At 42.4% G+C, this 22397-nt stretch overlaps 1 protein-coding gene across 2 annotated transcripts; it reads left to right on the top strand.

Moving 5' to 3' along the window:
• Positions 1-12230: 12230 nt before the first annotated feature.
• On the top strand, positions 12231-22165 carry LOC123407629 (protein ENHANCED DOWNY MILDEW 2-like). 2 transcript variants are annotated; one of them, XM_045100802.1, is made up of 17 exons: positions 12231-12298; positions 12391-12502; positions 13744-13878; positions 14625-14715; positions 14808-14903; positions 14989-15236; positions 15342-15440; positions 15523-15846; positions 16758-16899; positions 16968-17069; positions 17282-17374; positions 19240-19281; positions 20039-20149; positions 20318-20389; positions 20471-20589; positions 20680-20743; positions 20838-22165. In XM_045100802.1, exons 3-17 carry the CDS (start codon positions 13796-13798, stop codon positions 21912-21914), a joined length of 2763 nt encoding a protein of 920 aa, XP_044956737.1. In that variant the 5' UTR covers positions 12231-12298; positions 12391-12502; positions 13744-13795; the 3' UTR covers positions 21915-22165. The 2 variants fall into 2 exon arrangements, with proteins under 2 accessions (XP_044956737.1, XP_044956736.1); XM_045100801.1 differs by having other exon boundaries at positions 12231-12502.
• Positions 22166-22397: the final 232 nt, after the last annotated feature.

The raw sequence follows: 22397 nt of genomic DNA, 5'->3' as shown, positions 1-22397 counted from the left end.
ACCCTTCCCCTAGGAGTATGCGTTGCATGCTTTGTTTCGATTACAAATAAAACTTTTGCAACAAGTATATGAGTTCTTCATGACTAATGTTGAGTCCATGGTTTAGATGCACTTTCACCTTCCACCATCACTATCTTCTTAGTGTCGTGCAACTTTCGCCGGTGCACAAAACCCACCATTAGCCTCCCTCAAAATAGCCACCATACCTACCTACTATGGCTTTTTCAAAGTCATTCCGAGATATATTGACATGCAACTACCACCATGACATGTGCCACCACGTCTACATTGCCATTGCATGATCGCAAGATAGCTAGCATGATGTTTCCATTAATGTCTATGCCATGCTAGATCATTGCCACGGTACACAACCGAAGGCATTCCATATAGAGTCATCGATGCTCTAAGTTTTGAGTTGGAAGTGTGATGATCATCATTGATGGAGCATTGTCCCATGTGAGGAAATAAAAGAGGCCAAAGAAGCCCACCAAAATTATAAAAAAAATAGGCCAAAGAGCCCACCAAAAAAATGAGAGAAAAAGAGAGAAGGGACAATGTTACCACTTTTCCACACTTGTGCATATTATGCACCATGATCTTCATGATTGAGAGTCTCTCGTTTTTTCACCACCATATAGCTAGTGGGAAATTTTCATTATATAACTTGGCTTGTATATTCCAATGATAGGCTTCCTCAAAATTGCCTTAGGTCTTCGTGAGCAAGCAAGTTGGATGCACACCCACTAGTTTTCTTTAAGAGCTTTCACATACTCTTAGCTCTAGTGCATCATTTGTATGGCAATCCCTACTCATTCACATTGATATCTATTGATGAGCATCTCCACAGCTTATTGATATGCCTAGTTAATGTGATCATCTTCTCCTTTTTTGTCTTGCAACCTCCACCACACTCCACACCACTTATAGTGCTAAAACCATGGCTCACGCTCATGTATTGCGTGAGAGTTCAAAAGGTTTGAGAAAGTAAAGGTGTGAAACAATTACTTGGCCAAATCCGGGGTTGTGCATGATTTAAATTCATTGTGCAATGATGATAGAGCATAGCCAGACTATATGCTTTTGTAGGGATAACTTTCTTTTGGCCTTGTTATTTTGAAAGTTCATGATTACCTTGCTAGTTTGCTTGAATTATTATTGTTTCTACGTCAGTAGCAAACTATTGTTTTGAATCTAACGGATCTGAACATTCATGTCATGTGAGAGAAGTTACAACGGACAACTATGCTAGGTAGCATGCAACATCAAAAATTCATTCTTTATCACTTCCCTACTCGAGGACGAGCAGGAGTTAAGCTTGGGGATGTTTGATACGTCTCCAACGTATCTATAATTTTGATGGTTCCATGTTATTATCTTGTCAACTTTGGATGTTTTATATCCATAAATATGCTATTTTATATCTTTTTTGGGAATAACCTATTAACTCAGTGCCAAGTGCCAGTTTCTGTTTTTTCCGTGATTTTGGCCCATTTTCAGACGGAGTCCAAATGGAAAAAATTTACGATGATTTTTTTTGGACCAAAAGAGACCCCCGAAGCTTTGGGAGAAGCCAGATGGGCCACGAGGGAGTCACAAGCCCTCACGCAGCCAACCCCCCCCCCCCCCCCCGTGGTGGCGCGCAGGCTTGTGACCTCCTCGTGGGCCCAACTGACGCAATTCCACCACCATAAATTCCTATAAATTCAGAAACCCCCAAAAAGAAACCTAGATCGGGAGTTCCGCCGCCGCAAGCCTCTGTAGCCACCAAAAACCAATCTGGAGCCCATTCTGGCACCCTGTCGGAGGGGGAATCCATCTCCGGTGGCCATCTTCATCATCCCGGCGATCTCCATGACGAGGAGGGAGTAGTTCTCCCTCGGGGCTGAGGGTATGTACCAATAGCTATGTGTTTGATCTCTCTCTCTCTCGTGTTCTTGAGATTGCTTGATCTCGATGTACCATGGGCTTTGCTACTATAGTTGGATCTTATGATGTTCTTCCCCCTCTCCCTCTTGTAATGAATTGAGTTTCCCCTTTGGAGTTATCTTATAGGATTGGGTCTTTGAGAACACTTGATGTATGTCTTGCACGTGTCTATCTGTTGTGATCAACTTGCGGGTTTGTGACAATTGGGAACCTATGCATATGGGTTGGCACACGTGGATTCATGTGAGTACTTGATGTGTGTTTTGGTGCTCAACTTGCGGGTTCGTGACATTGGGAACCTATGCACAGGGGTTGGCACACGTTTTGACTCTGTGGTAGAAATTTGGGGCACTCTTTGAAGTTCTATGTGTTGGTTGAATAGATGATTCTGAGGTTGTGTGATGCATATCGTATAATCATACCCACTGATACTTGAGGTGACAATGGAGTATCTAGGTGACATTAGGGTCCTGGTTGATATGTATCTTAAGGTGTTATTCTAGTACGAACTCTATGATAGATTGATCAGAAAGAATGACTTTGTGGTGGTTTCGTACCCGACAATAATCTCTTCGCTTGTTCTCCGCTATTAGTGACTTTGGAGTGACTCTTTGTTGCATGTTGAGGGCTAGTTATATGATCCAATTATGTTGTCATTGTTGAGAGAACTTCACTAGTGAAAGTATGAACCCTAGGCCTTGTTTCCACGCATTGCAATACCGTTCGTGCTCACTTTTACCATTTGTTACCTTGATGTTTTTGTAATTTCAGATTACAAAAACCTATATCTACCATCCATATTGCACTTGTTTCACCATCTCTTCGCCGAATTAGTGCACCTATACAACTTACCATTGTATTGGGGGTGTTGGGGACACAAGAGACTCTTTGTTATTTGGTTGCAGGGTTGCTTGAGAGAGACCATCTTCATCCTACACCTCCCGTGGATTGATAAACCTTAGGTCACCCACTTGAGGGAATATTGCTACTGTCCTACAAACCTCTGCGCTTGGAGGCCCAACAACGTCTACAAGGAGAAGGTTGCGTAGTAGACATGAGGTAACGTAGCATAAATTCAAAATTTTCCTACGCCATATTCAGATCTTCCTATGCAGAGACCAGCAACGAGAGAGGGGTGAGTGCATCTTCATACCTTTGAAGTTCGCTAAGCGGAAGCGTTGCTAGAATGCGGTTGATGGAGTCGTACTCGCGGCAATTCAGATCGCGGTGTGATTCCGATCTAGTGCCGAACCACGGCACCTCCGCGTTCAAGACACGTGCAGCCCGGCGATGTCTCCCACACCTTGATCCAGCAAGGAGGAGGGAGAGGTTGGGGAAGATCTCTGGCAGCACAATGTCGTGGTGTCGATGGAGAGACAAGGTCTCCAAGCAGGGCTTCGCCAAGCACCGTGGGAGAGGAGGAAGGGGGGGCAGGGCTGCGCCGAGGGAGAGAGAAAACTGTGTGTAAAACAGCCCCAAAACCCCCCACTATATATAGGAGGAGGGGAGGGGGTTCCACCCCTAGGGTTCCCACCCTAGGTGGTGCGGCAACCCCCCCAGATGGGAGGTGCGGCGGCCAGGGCACGGGGAGGGGGTGGCGCACTCCTAGGTGGGCCTTAGGCCCACCAGCGCCTAGGGTTTCCCCCCTCTTCACCTCCTGCGCCTTGGGTCTCTTTGTGGGAGGCGCACCAGCCCACTTTGGGCTGGTTGCCCTCCCTCTTTTGGCCCATGCTACCTGTTGGGGCTGGTGGCCCCTCCCGGTGGACCCCCGGGACCATTTCCGGTGGTCCCGGTGGTCCCGGTACACTATCGGTGACGCCCGAAACATTTCCGTTGTCCAAAACCATCCATCCTATATATCAATCTTTACCTCTGGAACATTCCGGAGCTCCTCGTGACGTCCGGGATCTTATCCGGGACTCCGAACAACTTTCGGTAACCTCGTATAACAATTCCCTATAACCCTAGCGTCATCGGACCTTAAGTGTGTAGACCCTACGGGTTCGGGAGACAGGCAGACATGACCGAGACACCTCTCCGGCCTAACCATCAGCGGGGTCTAGATACCCATGGTGGATCCCACTTGCTCCACGATGATCTCATCGGATGAACCACGATGTCAAGGATTCAATCAATCCCGTATACAATTCCCTTTGTCTGTCGGTATAGAACTTGCGCGAGATTCGATCGTCGGTATACCTATACCTTGTTCAATCTCGTTACCGGTAAGTCTCTTTACTCGTTCCGTAGCACGTCATCGCGTGACTAACTCCTTAGTCACATTGAGCTCATGATGATGTTCTACCGAGTGGGCCCAGAGATACCTCTCCGTCACGCGGAGTGACAAATCCCGATCTCGATTCGTACCAACCCAACAAACACTTTCAGAGGTACCCGTAGTGCACCTTTATAGTCACCCAGTTACGTTGTGACGTTTGATACACCCAAAGCACTCCTACGGTATCCGGGAGTTGCACAATCTCATGGTCGAAGGAAAAGACACTTGACATTAGAAAAGCTTTAGCATACGAACAACACGATATAGTGCTATGCTTAGGATTGGGTCTTGTCCATCACATCATTCTCCTAATGATGTGATCCCGTTATCAATGACATCTAATGCCCATGACCAGGAAACCATGATCATCTATTGACTAACGAGCTAGCCAACTAGAGGCTTGCTAGGGACACATTCTGATCTATTTATTCACACATGTATTACTGTTTCCTGTTAATACAATTATAGCATGAACAATAGACGATTATCATGAACAAGGAAATATGGTAATAACCATTTTATTATTGCCTCTAGGGCATATTTCCAACACCAGCGACCACGACTCGTGAGGAGAGAGCTACGTGTGGGGAAGAAGAAGAGGGGGATGAGGTGCTCACCCTGGGGTTCTCGGGGATGAGCTCGACGCCGAGAGGAAGGAAGAAGAGGCGGGGCGACGGCGACGGCACTGCTCCGCTCCGACCCTGACAAAGACGACGAGGATGGGCCGACAGAGGAGGGGAACCACCCCTCTACTAGTGGGAACGGGACGAGGGAGGATCCAGCATCCTTCCTACCCCCTTGGTCTCCACGGGGACAGCTACCGACGACGAGGACACGGCGGGGATCGACGGTGGACTCTCTGAACATGTGCCTCTCTTCTCTGAATCTCTTACCTGAGAGGGGGAAGGAAAGGAGAGGGGAACGAGGTTGGCGGCACGATGGAGAAGAGGAGGGAAACCCTATCGGGGCACGCACGCAGAGGGAACTAAATAGGTGTGGATTGGGACGGCCTCGATGTCCGTGAGCCACGAGACTCTCTACTCTCTCGCGCGTCTGACGGAAAGCACACACGGGAGGAGACGTTGTCAGGAGGAAGAAGGAAAGGGGAGTGAGCTCTAGCGCCAGGGAAAAAGGAAATGGGCCAGGAGCCCATCCAACTCCCTCACACCTCTTTTAAAACGGAAGCTAGTTTTCTCTTTTTGAAAAAAAAATCAACCAGTTTTTGCAATAAGGCGAGGGAAGGAAAAAATAAAACTGAAAATAAATATAAGTCTCTAAAATGCTCCTCCTATTTTATAAAAATAGATGAGGCATTTTAGAGCAAAGTAAATTAATTGTTTTCTTAAATAAATCCCTGTTTTAAATTAAAACAAAAGGAAAAAACTTCAGATAAGTGAGGGTTGTCACCCACAAATATTTAAAAGAATTTCCAAAGAAGATGAACATTTTTAATGGCCCAAAATAGAAACTTAATTCTGCCTAAACATATAAAGGAGAGGGGGTTTATTTTGGGCTATGGTGCAACTAAGCATTTTAAGGACCTTGTTGCACCCACACCACACTTCACAATAGCAACAGAAGACACATGCAATCACATCACCAAGGTAGTCACCACCACAAGAACAAGATGATATGCATGATTCATGAGATGCACATGAAATGATAACCACATGAAATGATAACCACCTCCATAACATAGGTTCAACAAGGTTGCCACAATTGGAAAGGTTTACAAAAGAGGAAAGAAAGCATTTGGGCTGTTACAATAGCCTGGGCCGGCGTCTTCCCAGATCCGCTGGCCCAGTTGGCGGTTACCGCGTTTGGCTGGTTCTAAGCCGCTGTGGCCCCCGCCATATAGATGGTGACTTGGCGCGACGGTTCCTGTGGCCTTTCAGAGATTGTCGCCTCAGGGAAACCGCCCAACCTTCCCTCATAGAGAGGACAGATCGAGTCAGTATCTCCGATTGATGACTCGCCATCAGAATTGACACGGGTATCTCCACCCGCTTCTGGTTCATCCAGGAGGCTCGCCCCCTGTGTGAAGCTGACGAAGACGCGACGCCGTCCAATCCGAGATGTGGCAGGTAGGGCGAGCCGAGCCGGCTCGACGATGTCGGTGCAGGTCCGGCTCGGGAACCAGCGTTCCGATCTTGCCAATTAAGACATGAATCTTGCTGAAGGGGACTCGATATCCTGATTCTATTGAACCAGCCTCAGGGCCCCAACTTGAATTGTCAATGTAGTACCTTTCACGGTGACTCTTACTCATGAGGCTGACCGCGTAGCTCTCGAACCCTGGAAGGGATCCCTTCGAGAACTCAACTCCACCGTGCGCTCCCCACGGTGGGCGCCAACTGTCCTGGTTTTGTCACAACAGATGTCCTCCTGAGAGGACTTCGAGGTGGGAGCATCGCAACCATGTGGCGACTCAAATGGGTTAGCAGGGAGCAAGAGACGATTTTACCCAGGTTCGGCCCCTCAGATTGAGGTAAAAGCCTACATCCTGCTATGTGTTTATTGCTGTGGAAATCGATTACAAGGGTGCGGACTCGCTTGACCTACCTCTCGATTGATGCTAACCTAAATCTACCAGCCCTAGAGACTTGCCTTTATATATACGTAGAGGCTCTAGGTTTACAAGAGTCCGGGTCACGTTACGATTCGTGACCTGGTATGTCTCTAACTCGCCTTGCCCCTTAAGCAAGGAAACTCGTGACGACCCTTCTCCCGCATGGGCCATGAGTCGCCCTCTTCGTGTCTTGGGCCGCAGCCGGCTCTCGTTGGAAAACACCTTGTGCCTTTTGCTTCATAGGTCAAGGCCCGTCTTGAGTATGAATGTTGAGCCACCATCATCTTGACCCAGCCCCCTAGGGCGGGTCTCATGGTGGGATAATATCCCCAACAATATGCATGGGTAGGAGAGGTTGATTTTGTGGAAAGCAGTTTGGGGAGGCTAGAGATCAAGTTTCAAATGATAGGATTGGAATATCTTGGTCTCAACACATGAGCAGGTGGCTCTCTCTCAGAAATGGACCTGGTAGTGAAGTGTGTGTTCTGAGTGCTTCTCCCACGAATGAGAGGTGGGTGAAGGGGTATATATAGGCGGCAACCAAAATCCAACCATTACACACAAAAGGGCAAACTCGGTGACACCGAAGTTGAAAACTCGATGGTACCGACTAGCACAAAGGTGTGAACTTTTGAATCTTGGTGAGACCGATATTTGAAACTCGATGGCACCGAAAAGGTGACTAACGTTCATATGGCCAAACTCGGTGGCACCAATACTCAAACTCGGAAATTATGATTTTGTGTATCTTGGCAACAGAATGTTGGTCACACTGAACTCAATAGCACCGACTTGGTTTCGGTTGCACCGATTTGGTGGGAATGGCTAGGGTTTCTGCCTAAGGTCAAACTCGATGGGTCCGATATGGAAATGTTGGTGACACCGAATTTGTGTATGTGGAATTTGACAGAGTGGATATGTTGGAAAAATGACTGAGTGTTTTGGTGGCTAACTTTGAGCATTTGAGCAATCAATTCATTTTACTACCTCGCCCCCTTTTAATAGTATTGGCTCTCCTTTGGACTCAAAAGTGATTTCTCACAAATATAAAACGGAGAGTCTTATTGCTTGAAGCTTGAGCCAACATTATTTATTTCTTGCATCCAGGGGCATCTCCGCATAAACCTTAAGCCATAGCTCTCCATGGACTTTTCCTAAAATATCTAGGTAAAAGTGTTAGTCCAAGAGACAATGTATGTTGTCATGAATTATCAAAATAACCAAGGGAGCATATGTGCTTTCACTTAGATTCTCGTGTCGGTCCGTAGGATGGACGCCACATGGCATCATCTTCTTGCCATCCCCGACTATGAAAGCACTGCGGTAAGGCATCCACGTCAACAAAACCCTAGTCGTCGGGTCCCCATCCTTACCGTCTACTCACCTAGCCAGGTCCTCCACTCTTCACGACAATGTCATCGCGTCGGGAGACATCATATTGGTCGGACGTGTTGTTGGACGAGAAGCTCATGTCCCACATGTCGAGCATATGCATTGCGAACTCCCACTCACGACACACTAACTGCGGCAATAGCCACATCCTCCTCCCGCAACTTGTGTGGAGATGCCGACTCCCACGAAGACAACCATTGAGGATCTGACACCCGTGACTACGTCGAGGATTAGGCACCTCCTGTGGCGCCTACAGCTCCAATCATGGCAGTCGACGTCGATCAACGCCTTAGGCGGCATCTTCCCGTCAACGACAACCTCACACTGATGTTTTTCTCATCTCCCCCATTGCCTGTGTTGCCCCATTTGTCCCCGTCCCCATCGAGGCCCAACCTGAGTTGGAGCCCGAGCCCGAGCCCGAGGACCCACTCACGGTCGTGGTGCTCTCCCAACTCTTTGGCACCGCAACCAATGACGAGGAGGAGCAACATCAAATCATGGTCGTCACTCCAAGGATGAGGGCTTTGTCTACATCGATGAGTTATCGTACGGAGATGATGACTACTCCCGTCGTTCATGAATAAGCGTACTTCTACATTTTATCCTAAGTCAAAGTTTTAAATTTCGATCAACTATATAAAAAAGAGTAGTAACATATATGACATCAAATTAATATATTATGAAGGTACATTTCAAAACGGATGTAGTGATACTAATTTAGTGTCATAAATATATATTTTTTAAAAAATTGGTCAAAGTTTTTAAAACCTTAACTTAGAGCAAAAGCTAGAAGTGCACTTACTCATAGACCGAAGGAGTATACGATAGTGATGACGGAGTAGTTTAGGAACCACTTGCTAGCAATGCCGATTAGCGACATTGCATATTCTGAACATGTAGATTAACGACATTTTAAGTGGCAAAATATATGTAATGCGACGATTGTTGGCCGTGAATATAGGAGTACTTGGCAATTATGTGTATCATATTTAACGATGGTCATGAATTGATTGTTTTGATTAAATTTCTCTTAAATTGGAAATAAGAATTTAAAGCTAATGCAAACAATGGCAGTTACGAAAGCTAATGTTTGCGACTTTTTGTTTCTGCATAAACCCGACAAGTCTAAATCATCCTGTAACACGTTTTACATGACTGTACAAATTATGTCAGACTCTCCTAGAGTCTTCTTGTCAGCAGGAGTACAAACAAGTTCTTTGATTAGTCAAAAGTCGAGTTTATGCAATACTTGATCCGTTTTAAATATAAGTTTTTTTTAAAAGGTCATGTGTGCAATACTACATTGAATAAACTGATTTTCTTGATGCAATTAGTTAAATTATAATTTTTTAAGAATCTGAATAAACTAGAAGATGCCCCGTGCGTTGCTATGGGAACCTTGGTAAAATATACGCATAAATATATGCTAGAAAACTAAAACTATTACAAAACCAAATTTAAGAATGCTCTCAGGATATATTTTGAAAACAATAAAGTATATGAAGCATGTGACAAAATGTTATGTCAAAAACGAAATCTATTGTATTGAAGTCAAATGGGGTGCCATTTTTAATCAAAACGTGTAAAATATGACCTATATATGTTTGCTCGCTTTAAATGTACAATATACAAAATATGCAGGTTATGCTACAAAAATGTATGACATGACTGTGTATGTCCGCATAAAAATAAGTGAGACAAATTAACATGTATGGTTGGTGAGGTTGTATGTTTGCATGAATAGATTAGTGCATATATTATAACTTGACTACATATATGACTTGATGATGTGGCATAGTTGTCTGAAGAAAAAAAATAGATAGTGGGTTACAATTATTTAAGAATAGAGGAAGTCAAACATGGTGCCATTTTTAATCCAAATATGCAAGATATGACCTATATATGTTTGCTCGCTTTAAATGTACAGCTCACAAATATATGCAAGTTATGCTAAAAAATGTATGACATGACCACGTATGCCCGCATAAAAATAAATGAGGCAAATTAAAATGTATGGTTGGTGAGGTGGTATGGTTGCATGAATAGATTAGTGCATAAGTTATAATTTATGACTATATACATGACTTGATGATGTTACATAGTTGCATGAAGAGGAAAAAATAGATAATGAATTGCAACTATTTAAGAATAAAGGATAAAGGCTATGAGATCGTAATATCGTGTTTTCTATATTTTTAAAATATTTACTGAGAGAATTTGAAGCTAATGCAAACAAAGGCACTTACGAAAGCTGATGTTTGCGACTTTTTGTTTCTGAATAAATCTGACAGTAACACGTTTTACATGGCTGTACAAATTATGTCAGACTCTCCTAGAGTCTTCTTGTTAGTAGAAGTACAAACAAGTTATTTGATTAGTCAAAAGTCGAGTTTATGCAATACTTGATTTGTTTTAAATATAAGTTTTTTAAAAAGGGTCATGTGTGCAATACTACATTGAATAAACTGATTTTCTTGATGCAATTAGTTAAATTATATTTTTTAAGAATCTGAATAAACTAGAAGATGTCCCGCGCGTTGCCGTGGAAACCTTGGTAAAACATACACATAAATATATGCTAGAAAACTAAAACTATTACAAAACCAAATTTAAGAATGCTCTCGGGATATATTTTGAAAGCAATGAAGTATATGAAGTATGTGACAAAATGTTGTGTCAAAAGCGAAATCTATTGTATTGAAGTCAAACGGATGCCATTTTTAATCAAAACGTGTAAATTATGACCTATATATGTTTGCTCGCTTTAAATGTACATCATACAAATATATACATGTTATGCTACAAAAATGTATGACATAACCGCGTATGTCTGCATAAAAATAAATGAGACAAATTAACATGTATGGTTGATGAGGTGGTATGGTTGCATGAATAAATTAATGCATAAATTATAACTTATGACTACATACATGACTTGATGATGTGACATAGTTGCATGAAGAGAAAAAATAGGTAGTTTATTATAACTATTTAAGAATAGAGGAAGTCAAACATGATGCCATTTTTAATCCAAATGTGTAACATATGACCTATATATGTTTGCTCGCTTTAAATGTACAACATACAAATATATGCAGGTTTTGCTAAGAAAATGTATGACATGACTACGTATACCCGCATAAAAATAAATGAGACAAATTAACATGTATGGTTGGTGAGGTGGTATGGTTGCATGAATAGATTAGTAGTACGTAAATTATAATTTATGACTATATACATGACTTGTTGATGTTACATAGTTGCATGAAGAGAAAATTTTTTTACAACTATTTAAGAATAAAGGATAAAGGATATGAGATCGTAATATCATGTTTTTTATATTTTTAAAATATTTACTGAAAAAATTACTGTACGTGCGAGATTCGTCGTGTCTCGGTTCCTGTTTGATTTTGCGTGTGTCACTAGCCAAGAGATATGGCTGTTTCGCCAAATAAGACAAGGAGTACTGCCCGATCGGAAAAGCAGATGAAAGGCTTTCCCGGCAGACCGGCAGAGCTAAAGAAGCAGGCGTAGCGAGCGCCGCAGTAACTCCGGCGCGGTAACTCTGCGCACCTACCACACCTGGCTCCTCTCACCTCGTCCGTCCACGCATTATACAATCAGATCCCCGCCGTCCGGCCCTTTCGCCCAACGGCCTTCTGTGCACACCGGCGTCCCGCGGGTGGGCCCCGCGCAGCAGACGCGTTAAAAATATTCGATCGTGGATCGGACGCCTCGGATCCCCTGCAGCCCGAAAAGGCTAGGCTAATCTACGGCCCGTATCACGCTGAACCTCGTCTTGTCGCAGTCCACGCATGCAACCCCTCAAATAAAAAATGCAACCACTCCACCTCCCCCTGACAGTTGGGTCCCGCGTTGAGCCCTTTCCAACTCTTTCACCTTGCAGTAGAGCACCCCTCTTACGAAAGATGGGCCCAAGTGTGGTGGGGCAGGAGGTTCAGTGTGCGTGACGGGGAACGGCTAGAGAACGGCTGCAACCTGCAAGGCGGTGGGAGGGAGCGGAACATAAAACGGACGTGACCAGCGCCTCGCCTCGCCTCTCCTCTCCTCCCCATTTCTCTCTCCCACTCCCCCTTTACGTCTCCTGCTCAGAGCCTGTGCCTGTGCGTGTGGTGAGCGAGATTCTCGTCTTCCACTTCCACCCCCCAAATATCGTGTGCTCCCTTTTTTTTTGTTGCTCATGTGGGTTTTGTGCGGGAGGAAGGAAGGGGTTATGCCAGCGGCAGCGGGGATCAAAACCCTAGAAGAGGCGGCCTTCTGATGCGAAGCTAGGGGGCGCAGACCGGCTGACTGCTCGAGTCGCGCGGCTCGGTGAGGTAAGCGATCGGTTGGTTCGATTTCATCGGCCGGCGTCGCTTCCGGCTGGAAATCTGCGGGGGGGAATGCCTGCGTTTTGCGGTGATTTTGGTGCAATTTTTTTGCTGTTGTTATTTCCGTTAATATTTTGTGCTTGCTTTTTGGGATGTTCTCCCCGTGCGTGGCGTTTTGATTTGGTTGGTTGGTCGCATTGCCCATGATTGGGTAGTTTCGTACGCGCGTGTGTGTTGGTAATTAAGGGCCGGATTTATTCGTATCGTTTGCTATGCCTGGTAGCCGCGCTGGTGGGGAGCTTAATCGCCGCGCCCTTCTCGTTTAACGGCGATTTTATTCCGCTTAAAGGCGCGGGGTTTGCTTGGATTTAGGCGGGGTTTGGCGAGGGCGCAGAGCCGCGAGGAAGCTTCCGCGACGCTGACGCTCGCCGCGACCTACTTGGCCGCTCGTATTCTCCTCACGTCGCTCGCCGCCGCCTCCTCATCCAGGCTCTCAACGGTTGGGCGACGAGACGCAGGCGGCGGTTTCCGGGTGGTGCGTTTGCCCGACGGATATCTCCTGCATCTCTCGTCCTCTCAAACGGCATCGATTGCTGTATTTTTGGGGCTTATGGCTTATGGGTTCGTGGTTATTATTTTTGAATCTTCTCTGGTAAGGCTCAGGGTCAGGCAGTTTGAAGGTCCTGCGCTGTAACACCCTCCGCTACTAGTGCTCCGTAACAAACTGAGACTGTTTTTAGATTTAGAGAAGAAACTGGGGAAATTAGGAGGTCTTAACCGTCCAGGGGTCTATCCACTTTCCGTGCACAAATAGAGGCATTCCTTCATGCATGTATGTCTGCGCTTGCCTCCCTATTTTTCATCGTGCTTCTGTTTTGTTGCCAGTACTGCCTAAACCAAGATAAAGTAGTTATGCCTTTTGCGTACGAGGTTTCAGCCTTCGATAAGTTACATATAGTTTTCCCAACTTTCATTCTTGAACTTAGTTTTTCCAACTTATTGTTGTACTGGCTTGGTCGAAATTAGGACAAAACGGAAGTCCAGAAAAATATTAGTAGCCACTAGTTTTTCTCTTATAGTCCTTCTGCAACTTCAGTAAGAAGCTGATCTGGGGTAAGTATTGACATGAGTCCCAACGTTGAGTTTGGTACATTAATATTGCTGTATCTCAAACAATTTGTGTGAGTTGTGAAACATGTAAGGCTCTACAGTACAGATAAACAAATATTTTTGTGGTGCTTAAACAGGTTTTATAGAGGTGTAAAAAGTGAAACAAGGACCTTCCAGTTGTTACCAGATATGGCTGAGATTGCTGATGAAGATAGTTCCACCGGCATTGATTTGATTTGTGCCTTATGTGATAATGGTGGTGAAATCGCAAGGTACAAGTTCATTTGCTTTCTCTTTTTTGTGCTCTGAACAAAATGCAATGAAATAATCAGTTATAGTTCTTATGGACTTAGCCCATTTTTTTTACAGAATTCTCAACCATTTGTTTTGGATCGCTACTAAAACTATTGAATTTGAAACAAAGTAAAACCATTGTTAATCACCAACATGCACTTGCTATGGGTAGAAATGGCTTTATGAGAGAACATAGTCGCTAAGCTTCATAGTTCTATTCATGCAATAATATATACGTCGATGCTGTTTAACAAGAAGGAGATGTCTTGACCTACAACTTATTTAGAATGCAGCTTGGCTTATAAATTGCCTGTTGTTTTTTATGGAAGCTCTAGGAAAATGGCGGAGTTCTAACCATGCCTGGTTATATGTGTATCACAGTTCAATGTTTTATTCCACTTTGTGCTCACCTGCAGTACTTGGTCTGCTTACTACCTTTTACAAGCTTTGTTCTGCATGTCGCTTACTAGCTGGGTTAACTGCTTAAGCGTTATTCTCTGGACGTTTTCTGTTTAAATCCGTTCTTACCTTTTGTTACTTCAAATACATGTATAATGTGTAGGTCCCATTCAAACTGTAAGTATCTTTTTTAAGACTCACGTTTTGGTTCCATTCAATTGTTCTGTCGTCTCTGTTACATAATAATACATGCATTAGTATTTTAGGTTGAACCTTAGTTTCTCATTATGATTAGTGATGTGTGCTTCTGCTAAACTATATGCAGCTGTGAAGGCAAGTGCCTGCGATCATTTCATGCAACAAAAGATGCTAGTGAAGATTGCAAAACATTGGGCTATACTAGGAATCAGTTTGATGTATCTATTCTGATCCTCACTTGGGAGTGAAACATTTTTACTATTCTTTACCTATTCGAGGCATCTTTTGATGAGCTTATACATATCTACAGGCGATGAAGGTTTTTCTGTGCAAGAATTGTGAACATGAAAGATATCAATGTTTTGCCTGTCACAGGTTGAGTTCAGCTAAAACAGATCCTCCTGAGGTTAAACCCCTTTCACCTAATATATAATTTTGAGAAATTTCAAGCAGACTAGTTGGCCGCTTACTCGAATTCTTATATCTTCTAGGTATTTCCTTGTGCTTCAGCAAGTTGTGGGCACTTTTATCATGCTAAATGTGTTGCCCAATTGCTCTTCCCTGAAAATGAAGCAAAAACAACTGAGTACACGACAAAGATAATCAATGGGGCGAAATTTGCATGTCCACTCCATAAATGCGATGTTTGTAAATATGGTGAAAACAAGGAGGTTAAGGAGCTGCAATTTGCTGTTTGCCGGCGGTGCCCGAAGTCATATCATCGAAGATGTTTGCCAAGGCAATGAGAACTTGTTCCCATATTTGTGACTAGTTTGCATTCCTTGTTACTTGGTATTCACTATGCTGTCTTGGATCAAACTAATACGTATGTGCCTGTCAATAGGAAAATCGTCTTTGATGACGTAATTGAGAATGGTGTGTGCCTTCTCCAAAGGGCATGGGACGGTCTTCTGCCAAAAAATCGCATCTTAATATATTGCCTGTAAGATTTGTTTCCTTTAGGTAATTAGTTTTCCTTGCTATGCTTGTGCATCTCTCTCTGACTAGATCCCTTTTTTGGCCAGCAAGCACGATATTGATCCAAAAATTCGAACTCCTTTAAGAGATCATATTAAATTTCCTGATGATCCTATCACTAAAAAATCCTCCAATGTGAATGGATTGAAAAGGGTTAAGATTCGACGCCTTGATGACTGCCTCCCTGTCCCATCATCCAGTAGCAAAAGACCCCTCGGTACATCAACTTGTTCTGCCTCCGTCAATGCGATAGCGAAAAGGAAGAAAGAACATGTGCCTGGAGGTACAAAACATTCAAGTATGCAAAAAACAGTTATGTCAGTGATCCCCATTAGCACATTTCCTGAGATTGACATAAACACGGCGACGAGGTAAATATAACTCTTTACTTCCGTGTTCTTTATTCATCAGTTTACGATCTTCAGATGCAGTTGATTACAAATTCAAGTATATTGGTTAAGTATTTATAAAAGCGTATATACTTGCCATGCAAAATATTTTATTAAAATTATATGCTTGCATTTTTTTTAGTAAAGAATGTGCTAAAGGAATGTACTAGTGAATGTTTATTGCAGTGTGTGAAAAGTCAAAGCTTGTACTCCGTCTGTTCCTAAATATAAGTCTTTTTAGAGATTTCACTAGGGGACTACATACGGAGCAAAATGAGTGAATCTACATTATAAAGTATGTTTATATACATCCGTATGTAGTCTTTCAGTGAAACATCTAAAAAGACTTATATTTAGAAACGGAGGGAGTATATGGGAATGGAGGGGGTGCCAAAAGTCTTGTACTTTAAGATTTAAGATGATTTTGGTGTTTAAGTTTAATTGTAAAGTTAGTGCATGACAATAAGAATAGCTTAAGGGTCACTGGACGCCACCCTGTAAATTTACATAAGCAGTTGCAAAACAACTGTCATTTTCGATAAGTTTATGATATGACGTGGAGGAGTGAAAGGTCTGTTCGTGGAAACACTTAGATTCTTGCAGAACGCTGATCTGGGAAGCCAAAATGTTTATGTATCTTTGGTCGATGTGTCCTAATCAAGATAACAAAAAACATTTGAAATGCAGGATCATCACGTTTACTTTGTTCCCAGTTGTTTATGTGCTGCCATCATATTAAATGTTCTGATTTCTGGGGAACGCCGTTACTGCTACCTTGCATTACATTGTATCCAAGTATTTGTTCAATTTGTGCATTTCAATACTATTGTATTCCTTATATTGCCATAATCTGCAACACGAATACCGAGACTAACCTAGTGGTAGTCTCACAGGATTTACGAGTTTGCACAGAAAGCATCATCAAATATAACTATTGAGGATGTACAGAAACAGCTAGTGGTTTCGTCTACGTACACATCATTTATGAAGAATACTGATAAAGTTACATTGGGAAAGGTGGAAAGATCTGTTGAGGTACTCTACTGCACCTTCTTAGAAGCAGTGCCATGGATTTGGTTGATGCTGACGTGTATTCTTGGCAGGCTGTTAAGACTGCGGTTCATATGTTAGAAAGTGGTGCAGATATAGAAGATGCCAAAAATGTATGCTCACCATATGACCTTTTCCAACTTGCAAAGTGGAAGGTATATGCAAATTTGTTCATTCGTTTCATCCTTGCATTTTGATTGTAGAATTTGCTGTTTGTGATAACTGATTTAGACATTGGGATAAGCTGGATGCAACATCAGATACTAGGAGTTATTGTAATGATATGACATACATGCTTGCAGTTTTTCCTCTAACATTTTAAGCTGAAGATCGCAATATACATGATATTATGAACTATTATGTGCAGAACAAACTGAATATATATCTTGCCCCGTTTCTTCATGGCACGCGCTATACATCTTATGGGCGGCATTTCACAAAACTGGACAAGCTAGAGAAGGTAGGTGTACACATTATTTAAAATATTTCTTGTTTGTTCCTGCTATATAGAGTTATCTTCTGTTCACTATTTTCTGGTAGCAACTTGTCATGTTGCCACTTCTGAATAGTGTTCTGGTGAATCCAGTTGTCTCTTAGATGCACCCAGCGTCCCAGCCTAGTCTTGGATTATCCAGAACAGTAACTGACCTAAAGGGTCTATATAACGATGTATCTCCCTTGTAAGGAGGCAAGCAAGGAAATATCTAGTTCTTACCTATGCTTCTGTTCTACCCCTCTAAGTCTTCTATCTTTCCCCACTACCCTTTTACTGTACCACGGCGCCTACATGGCGACGACCCTCGCGTCCAGGAAGTATCCCACCTTACAACCTCCGTAACCAACGTTGGCTACAATAGTAAGATTTATTTCTGATCCCAAAGATCAAAGAACTTGCACATTTTAATATACAGACGACAAAAATGAATGAGTTGACATGATTGGTAATATTCAATCATGTTTTTTTTTACTGCAAATTACACTATAAGTATATTAATGAAGATACAAAGTGCATTGAAACTGTGAATTTGGACTAGGTAGCAGCATTTGTTGGGATTTTGTAAGATTCGGTCCTTCAGGGGCTGGTTATATTTGGTAGTCTTTTTTATCTCTTATATTGAGGTAGGTAGAAGCCTCCCTCTGATTAAAGAGGGGTTTTTCTTTAGGGTTAAAAACAAGAATCAACTAAATCTGCTCCCTCTAATCTTCTCCTCTCCCCTTGAATCATCTAACCCCATATCTTGCTGCTATGAATCTAGACAAATCTGCTCCCTCGAATCTTCTCCTGTCCCTTTGTATTAAACATTGAGACAAAGCTTGAGTAATATATTTCTTATTCAAGAATTTGGTGTAACTACTACTCCCTCCATTTTTATATACATGGCCACTTCGTTTTTCGTGTCAAGCTTTGACTTGTAATTTGGTCAACAAAATATGTGATATATCTCATAAAAATATATTATTGAAAAGTTCTTTCGAATGTGCATCCAATGGCATACTTTTTATGACATATGACTCAAGTTTTGTTGGTAAAATTAATGGTCAAAGTTAGACATAAAAATATGAAGTGGCCTTCTATTAGTAGATGGAAGGAGTATTAATGTTTAAAAACCATCTTGATCATTTTTTGTTATTGTTGGCTATAAACAGAATTCTAAGGAAAAACCAAGATATATTTATTATGCAAGAATTTGTGTGACTACTGTAATGTTAAAACACGCGTTCTAGATCAACTTTTGTTTCAGTTGTTCATAAACAGAATTTAGGGTTAAAAAGTTTTGGGGTTAAATTAGCAATCTGAAGCTCATAATTTGATAAATGCTGTAGATAACAGCATGGCTTACTGTTCCCTTGTACTTAAGAATGGTCAGCAGGTAGTTTATTAAGATACCTGTTTCTGAGACATGGTTTTATGATTAAAAAGTGGTGCAACACAGGATCTAAATGCATAAATGCATAGGCACCTGATGTTTTGTGGAGCTGGTGCCAAATAGGTGGTGCAAAACTAGTACAATATACTCTTTAGGGCATGTTTTTAATAATAGTATTTCTTCTTAAAGTTCTGGTATTCTGTTGAAATTATACTTGTGTACCAAAATTTTACGAATAAAGACTATTTTTCCAAACAGCACATTATTTGTTTTGTACAGAGGCTACTCTTCAATCTCTGCTTTCATTTTGTGTTCTCTTTTTTTGTTGAAAATTGTGCTTGTTATCTTGCTTTAGAAGGTTTAGTTTAGTTCAAGCTTTCTATACTCTAGGTTACTTCCTGTTCCTGACTGCATTCTCAATCTTTCTTGCTGAAGTAACTCTGGTGATTTTGTGCAGATTGTAGATAAGCTACAATGGTATGTTCAAAGTGGTGATACGGTAAATTTCTGGTTTGGTTCTTGCTACTTATGTCTTGCATAGTAAACACGCATAAGTGATGCACCCTATTATATAGTCCACTTCCATCTCATGTCATACATGCATACAATCTGTTATTTTGCTCATTCAATCATGGACTTTTTGTACTACAGTGTTATTATACATATATGCTCTGTCCGTAACAATCTTAGACAGCCAAGTCAGATGGTGATGCCTTTTACCGAGGCAAATGTTTGAATAAAACATTGCATTACGTTTGTCTGCAAAAACGTTCATCACTGATTTTGTTTTACTAAAATTTCTACTATTTTGTAATATACAATATGATCACCTACTTGGACTATTTGCCATTCTTAGACAGCCAAGTCAGATGGTGATGCCTTTTACTGAGGCAAATGTTTGAATAAAACATTGCATTACGTTTGTCTGCAAAAACGTTCATCACTGATTTTGTTTTACTAAAATTTCTACTATTTTGTAATATACAATATGATCACCTACTTGGACTATTTGCCATTCTTGGATTAACTAGAATCTGCTTGTAATTCAAAATTAGCTACCATAATGGACATGAATCTACTATTTTGTGCATGTTTGGACTATTTTTATTCATGAATTCTGGTTTCTGTTCATTTATCTGTCTTAACTCTGGAAATTAGCTACACCACTTATCTTATGGTCTCAAATTCAAAATTGACTGCAATATGTCCAACAGAAGCTGTTTATCATGACCTGTGCATGTCTCTTATTCTTTTAGGTCGTTGACTTCTGCTGTGGTTCAAATGATTTTAGCACATTATTGAAGGAAAAGCTTGAAGCTTCTGAAAAGAATTGTTTCTATAAAAATTATGATCTCATCCAGCCAAAGGTGCTTGCATTTCTCTATTTGTTATACATGACCCATTTTTATCATTAATAGTTTAGTTAATTGCAGATATAGGAGCCTAACCACACACCCATTGTCTTTTGCTACTCCCTTAGCTGAAAAATTTATTCAGCACAGCGGACTGATACAACATTATAAATATTTCTCCAGAATGATTTCAATTTTGAGAGGCGAGACTGGATGACCGTTCAACCAGATGAATTGCCTGCCGGATCCCGATTGGTATAGCTTGTGTTACTTTGCTCATGTCCATTATGGCAAATTTCCAGATTTAATATATTCAGTATCTGCTGTTATCCTCAGATCATGGGGCTGAATCCTCCTTTTGGGTTTAAAGCTTCACTTGCAAACCAGTTTATCAACAAAGCCCTAAGTTTCAAACCGAAGCTGATAATTCTTATTGTTCCCAAGGAAACCGAAAGGTACTGTCTTTCTCTTTATTCATCTGCTTTCTCTTTATTCATCCCCATATAGCTTATCTCGAACAACGTTCCACACTTGATGATGTGTAGGCTGGATAAAAAATACCCACCTTATGAGCTAACATGGGAAGATTCTAATCAGCTTGCAGGAAAGGTATGTTTGGACAGTGTTCCCCTTGAGAACTCATATACTTCAACACTGATGATAGAATTGTGCTCCTGATGATTTCTTTTGGAAAATTATGCAGTCATTTTATTTGCCTGGATCGTTTGATGCTGATAACAAGCAAATGGACCAGTGGAATCTATCACCTCCTCCTCTTTCTCTGTGGAGCCGTAGTGATTTTGCTCAGAAACATAATGAGATTGCTAAATCAAAGGGGCACCTCTGCAGCAGAAAACCGTGCTATAATGATTCACAAAGGGACATCACAGGCAATGCATATATGAGCATCAGTGGCGATTTGGAAATGGGCATCGAGTGTGAGGCGTGCATCCCTGACGAAGAAATGCAAAAAGAGCAACAAGCAAATGCCTCCGTGATAGACCAATTGTTGGCCGACACATACCATGATACCACTAGTTCGCCAGGTGACTACTGGACGGATACCAACGGCCGATCAGGACAACCTCGCAACTATGATACTCCAGGTGGAAATGACCCTCCAACTTGTGAGTACTTCGCAGACAGGGCAGCTGAATCTGATATGAGCATTTCGTTGTCAGGCAGAAGTGCTCAGAAACAAAACCTAACCATGCCAACCTCTGATCATGAGCCTACCAACGATCCACGAGCATTCAATCATATTAATGCAAGTGTATCTGCCGAGCAACCAACTGATCCTGCCGATTGTGACGAGGTAACATCAGCTGATGCCCAGCATCATGGGCTGGGAGACCCACCGTCTGCACCCGATCATCCAACTGGAGTTCAGTACCAAATCCTGGAAGACTCACCACCCGAGGAAGGGCAGCATATCATGGAAGACTCACCACCCGAGGAAGGACAGCATATCATGGAAGACTCACCACCCGAGGAAGGACAGCATATCCTGGAAAACTCTCCACCTGAGGAAGGACAGCTGAATGATTCGCCGTCTGGAAATGCAGCTTGTGTGCAGTATCAGATGCTGGAGGAGTCGCCACTTGAAGCGGATGTTCAAGTGTCCGCAGTGAATCTGCCACTAGAGCATACCTTCCCGGGGCTGCAGTTTGCAAGCGCTCCCACGTGGCCTGGATGCTATGCCGCTCGTGAAGTTCTGTCGCGAGGCATGGGCTACCCTCCCTTCCATCAGGGAACCTCCTACAATTTGCTTGAGAAGTAACATTAACCAATGGTTGACTGTCGTGCTTTAACCTGGCCAGGACGTCAGAGTCAGAAAGAGAAACCAGCGCCTCTTGTCATGTGTATAAGTGGAAGAAGACACTGAGTAGCTGTTTATGCGCCTCGCATATCTTACAGGTGTGAGCTTGTTATCTTGTACGGCCAGCTTTAAGGTGTGCTGAGGTCGTGTGTGCCCGTGCACTAATTTTGAACTGAAACTGTATCAAGAGTCATTGTGAGAATGCTTGTTGATATCGTGTTTTTGGCATTGTCTCTGCTTTTTGCTAAGCCCAAATTTTGCCCCGAGCAGTCATTGCTGCTCGCCTGTTGCTTGCTTGTTTGTTACCGTGATTTTTTGTTTCAAGCTTCAGTTTGCTAAGGTCATCCTTTCTTTGTCACATGGCTGAATGGTGTTGGTATTATGTTGCATTCAGGTACTATGTTGGAGATTCAAAAACGTGTTATACTTAGATACAGAGGAAGT

Source organism: Hordeum vulgare, chromosome 7H, assembly GCF_904849725.1.
Source record: "Hordeum vulgare subsp. vulgare chromosome 7H, MorexV3_pseudomolecules_assembly, whole genome shotgun sequence".
NCBI classification, from domain to species: domain Eukaryota; kingdom Viridiplantae; phylum Streptophyta; class Magnoliopsida; order Poales; family Poaceae; genus Hordeum; species Hordeum vulgare.
The sequence above is the reverse complement of the archived record's forward strand: the minus strand, read 5'-3'. Positions and strand labels throughout refer to the sequence as shown.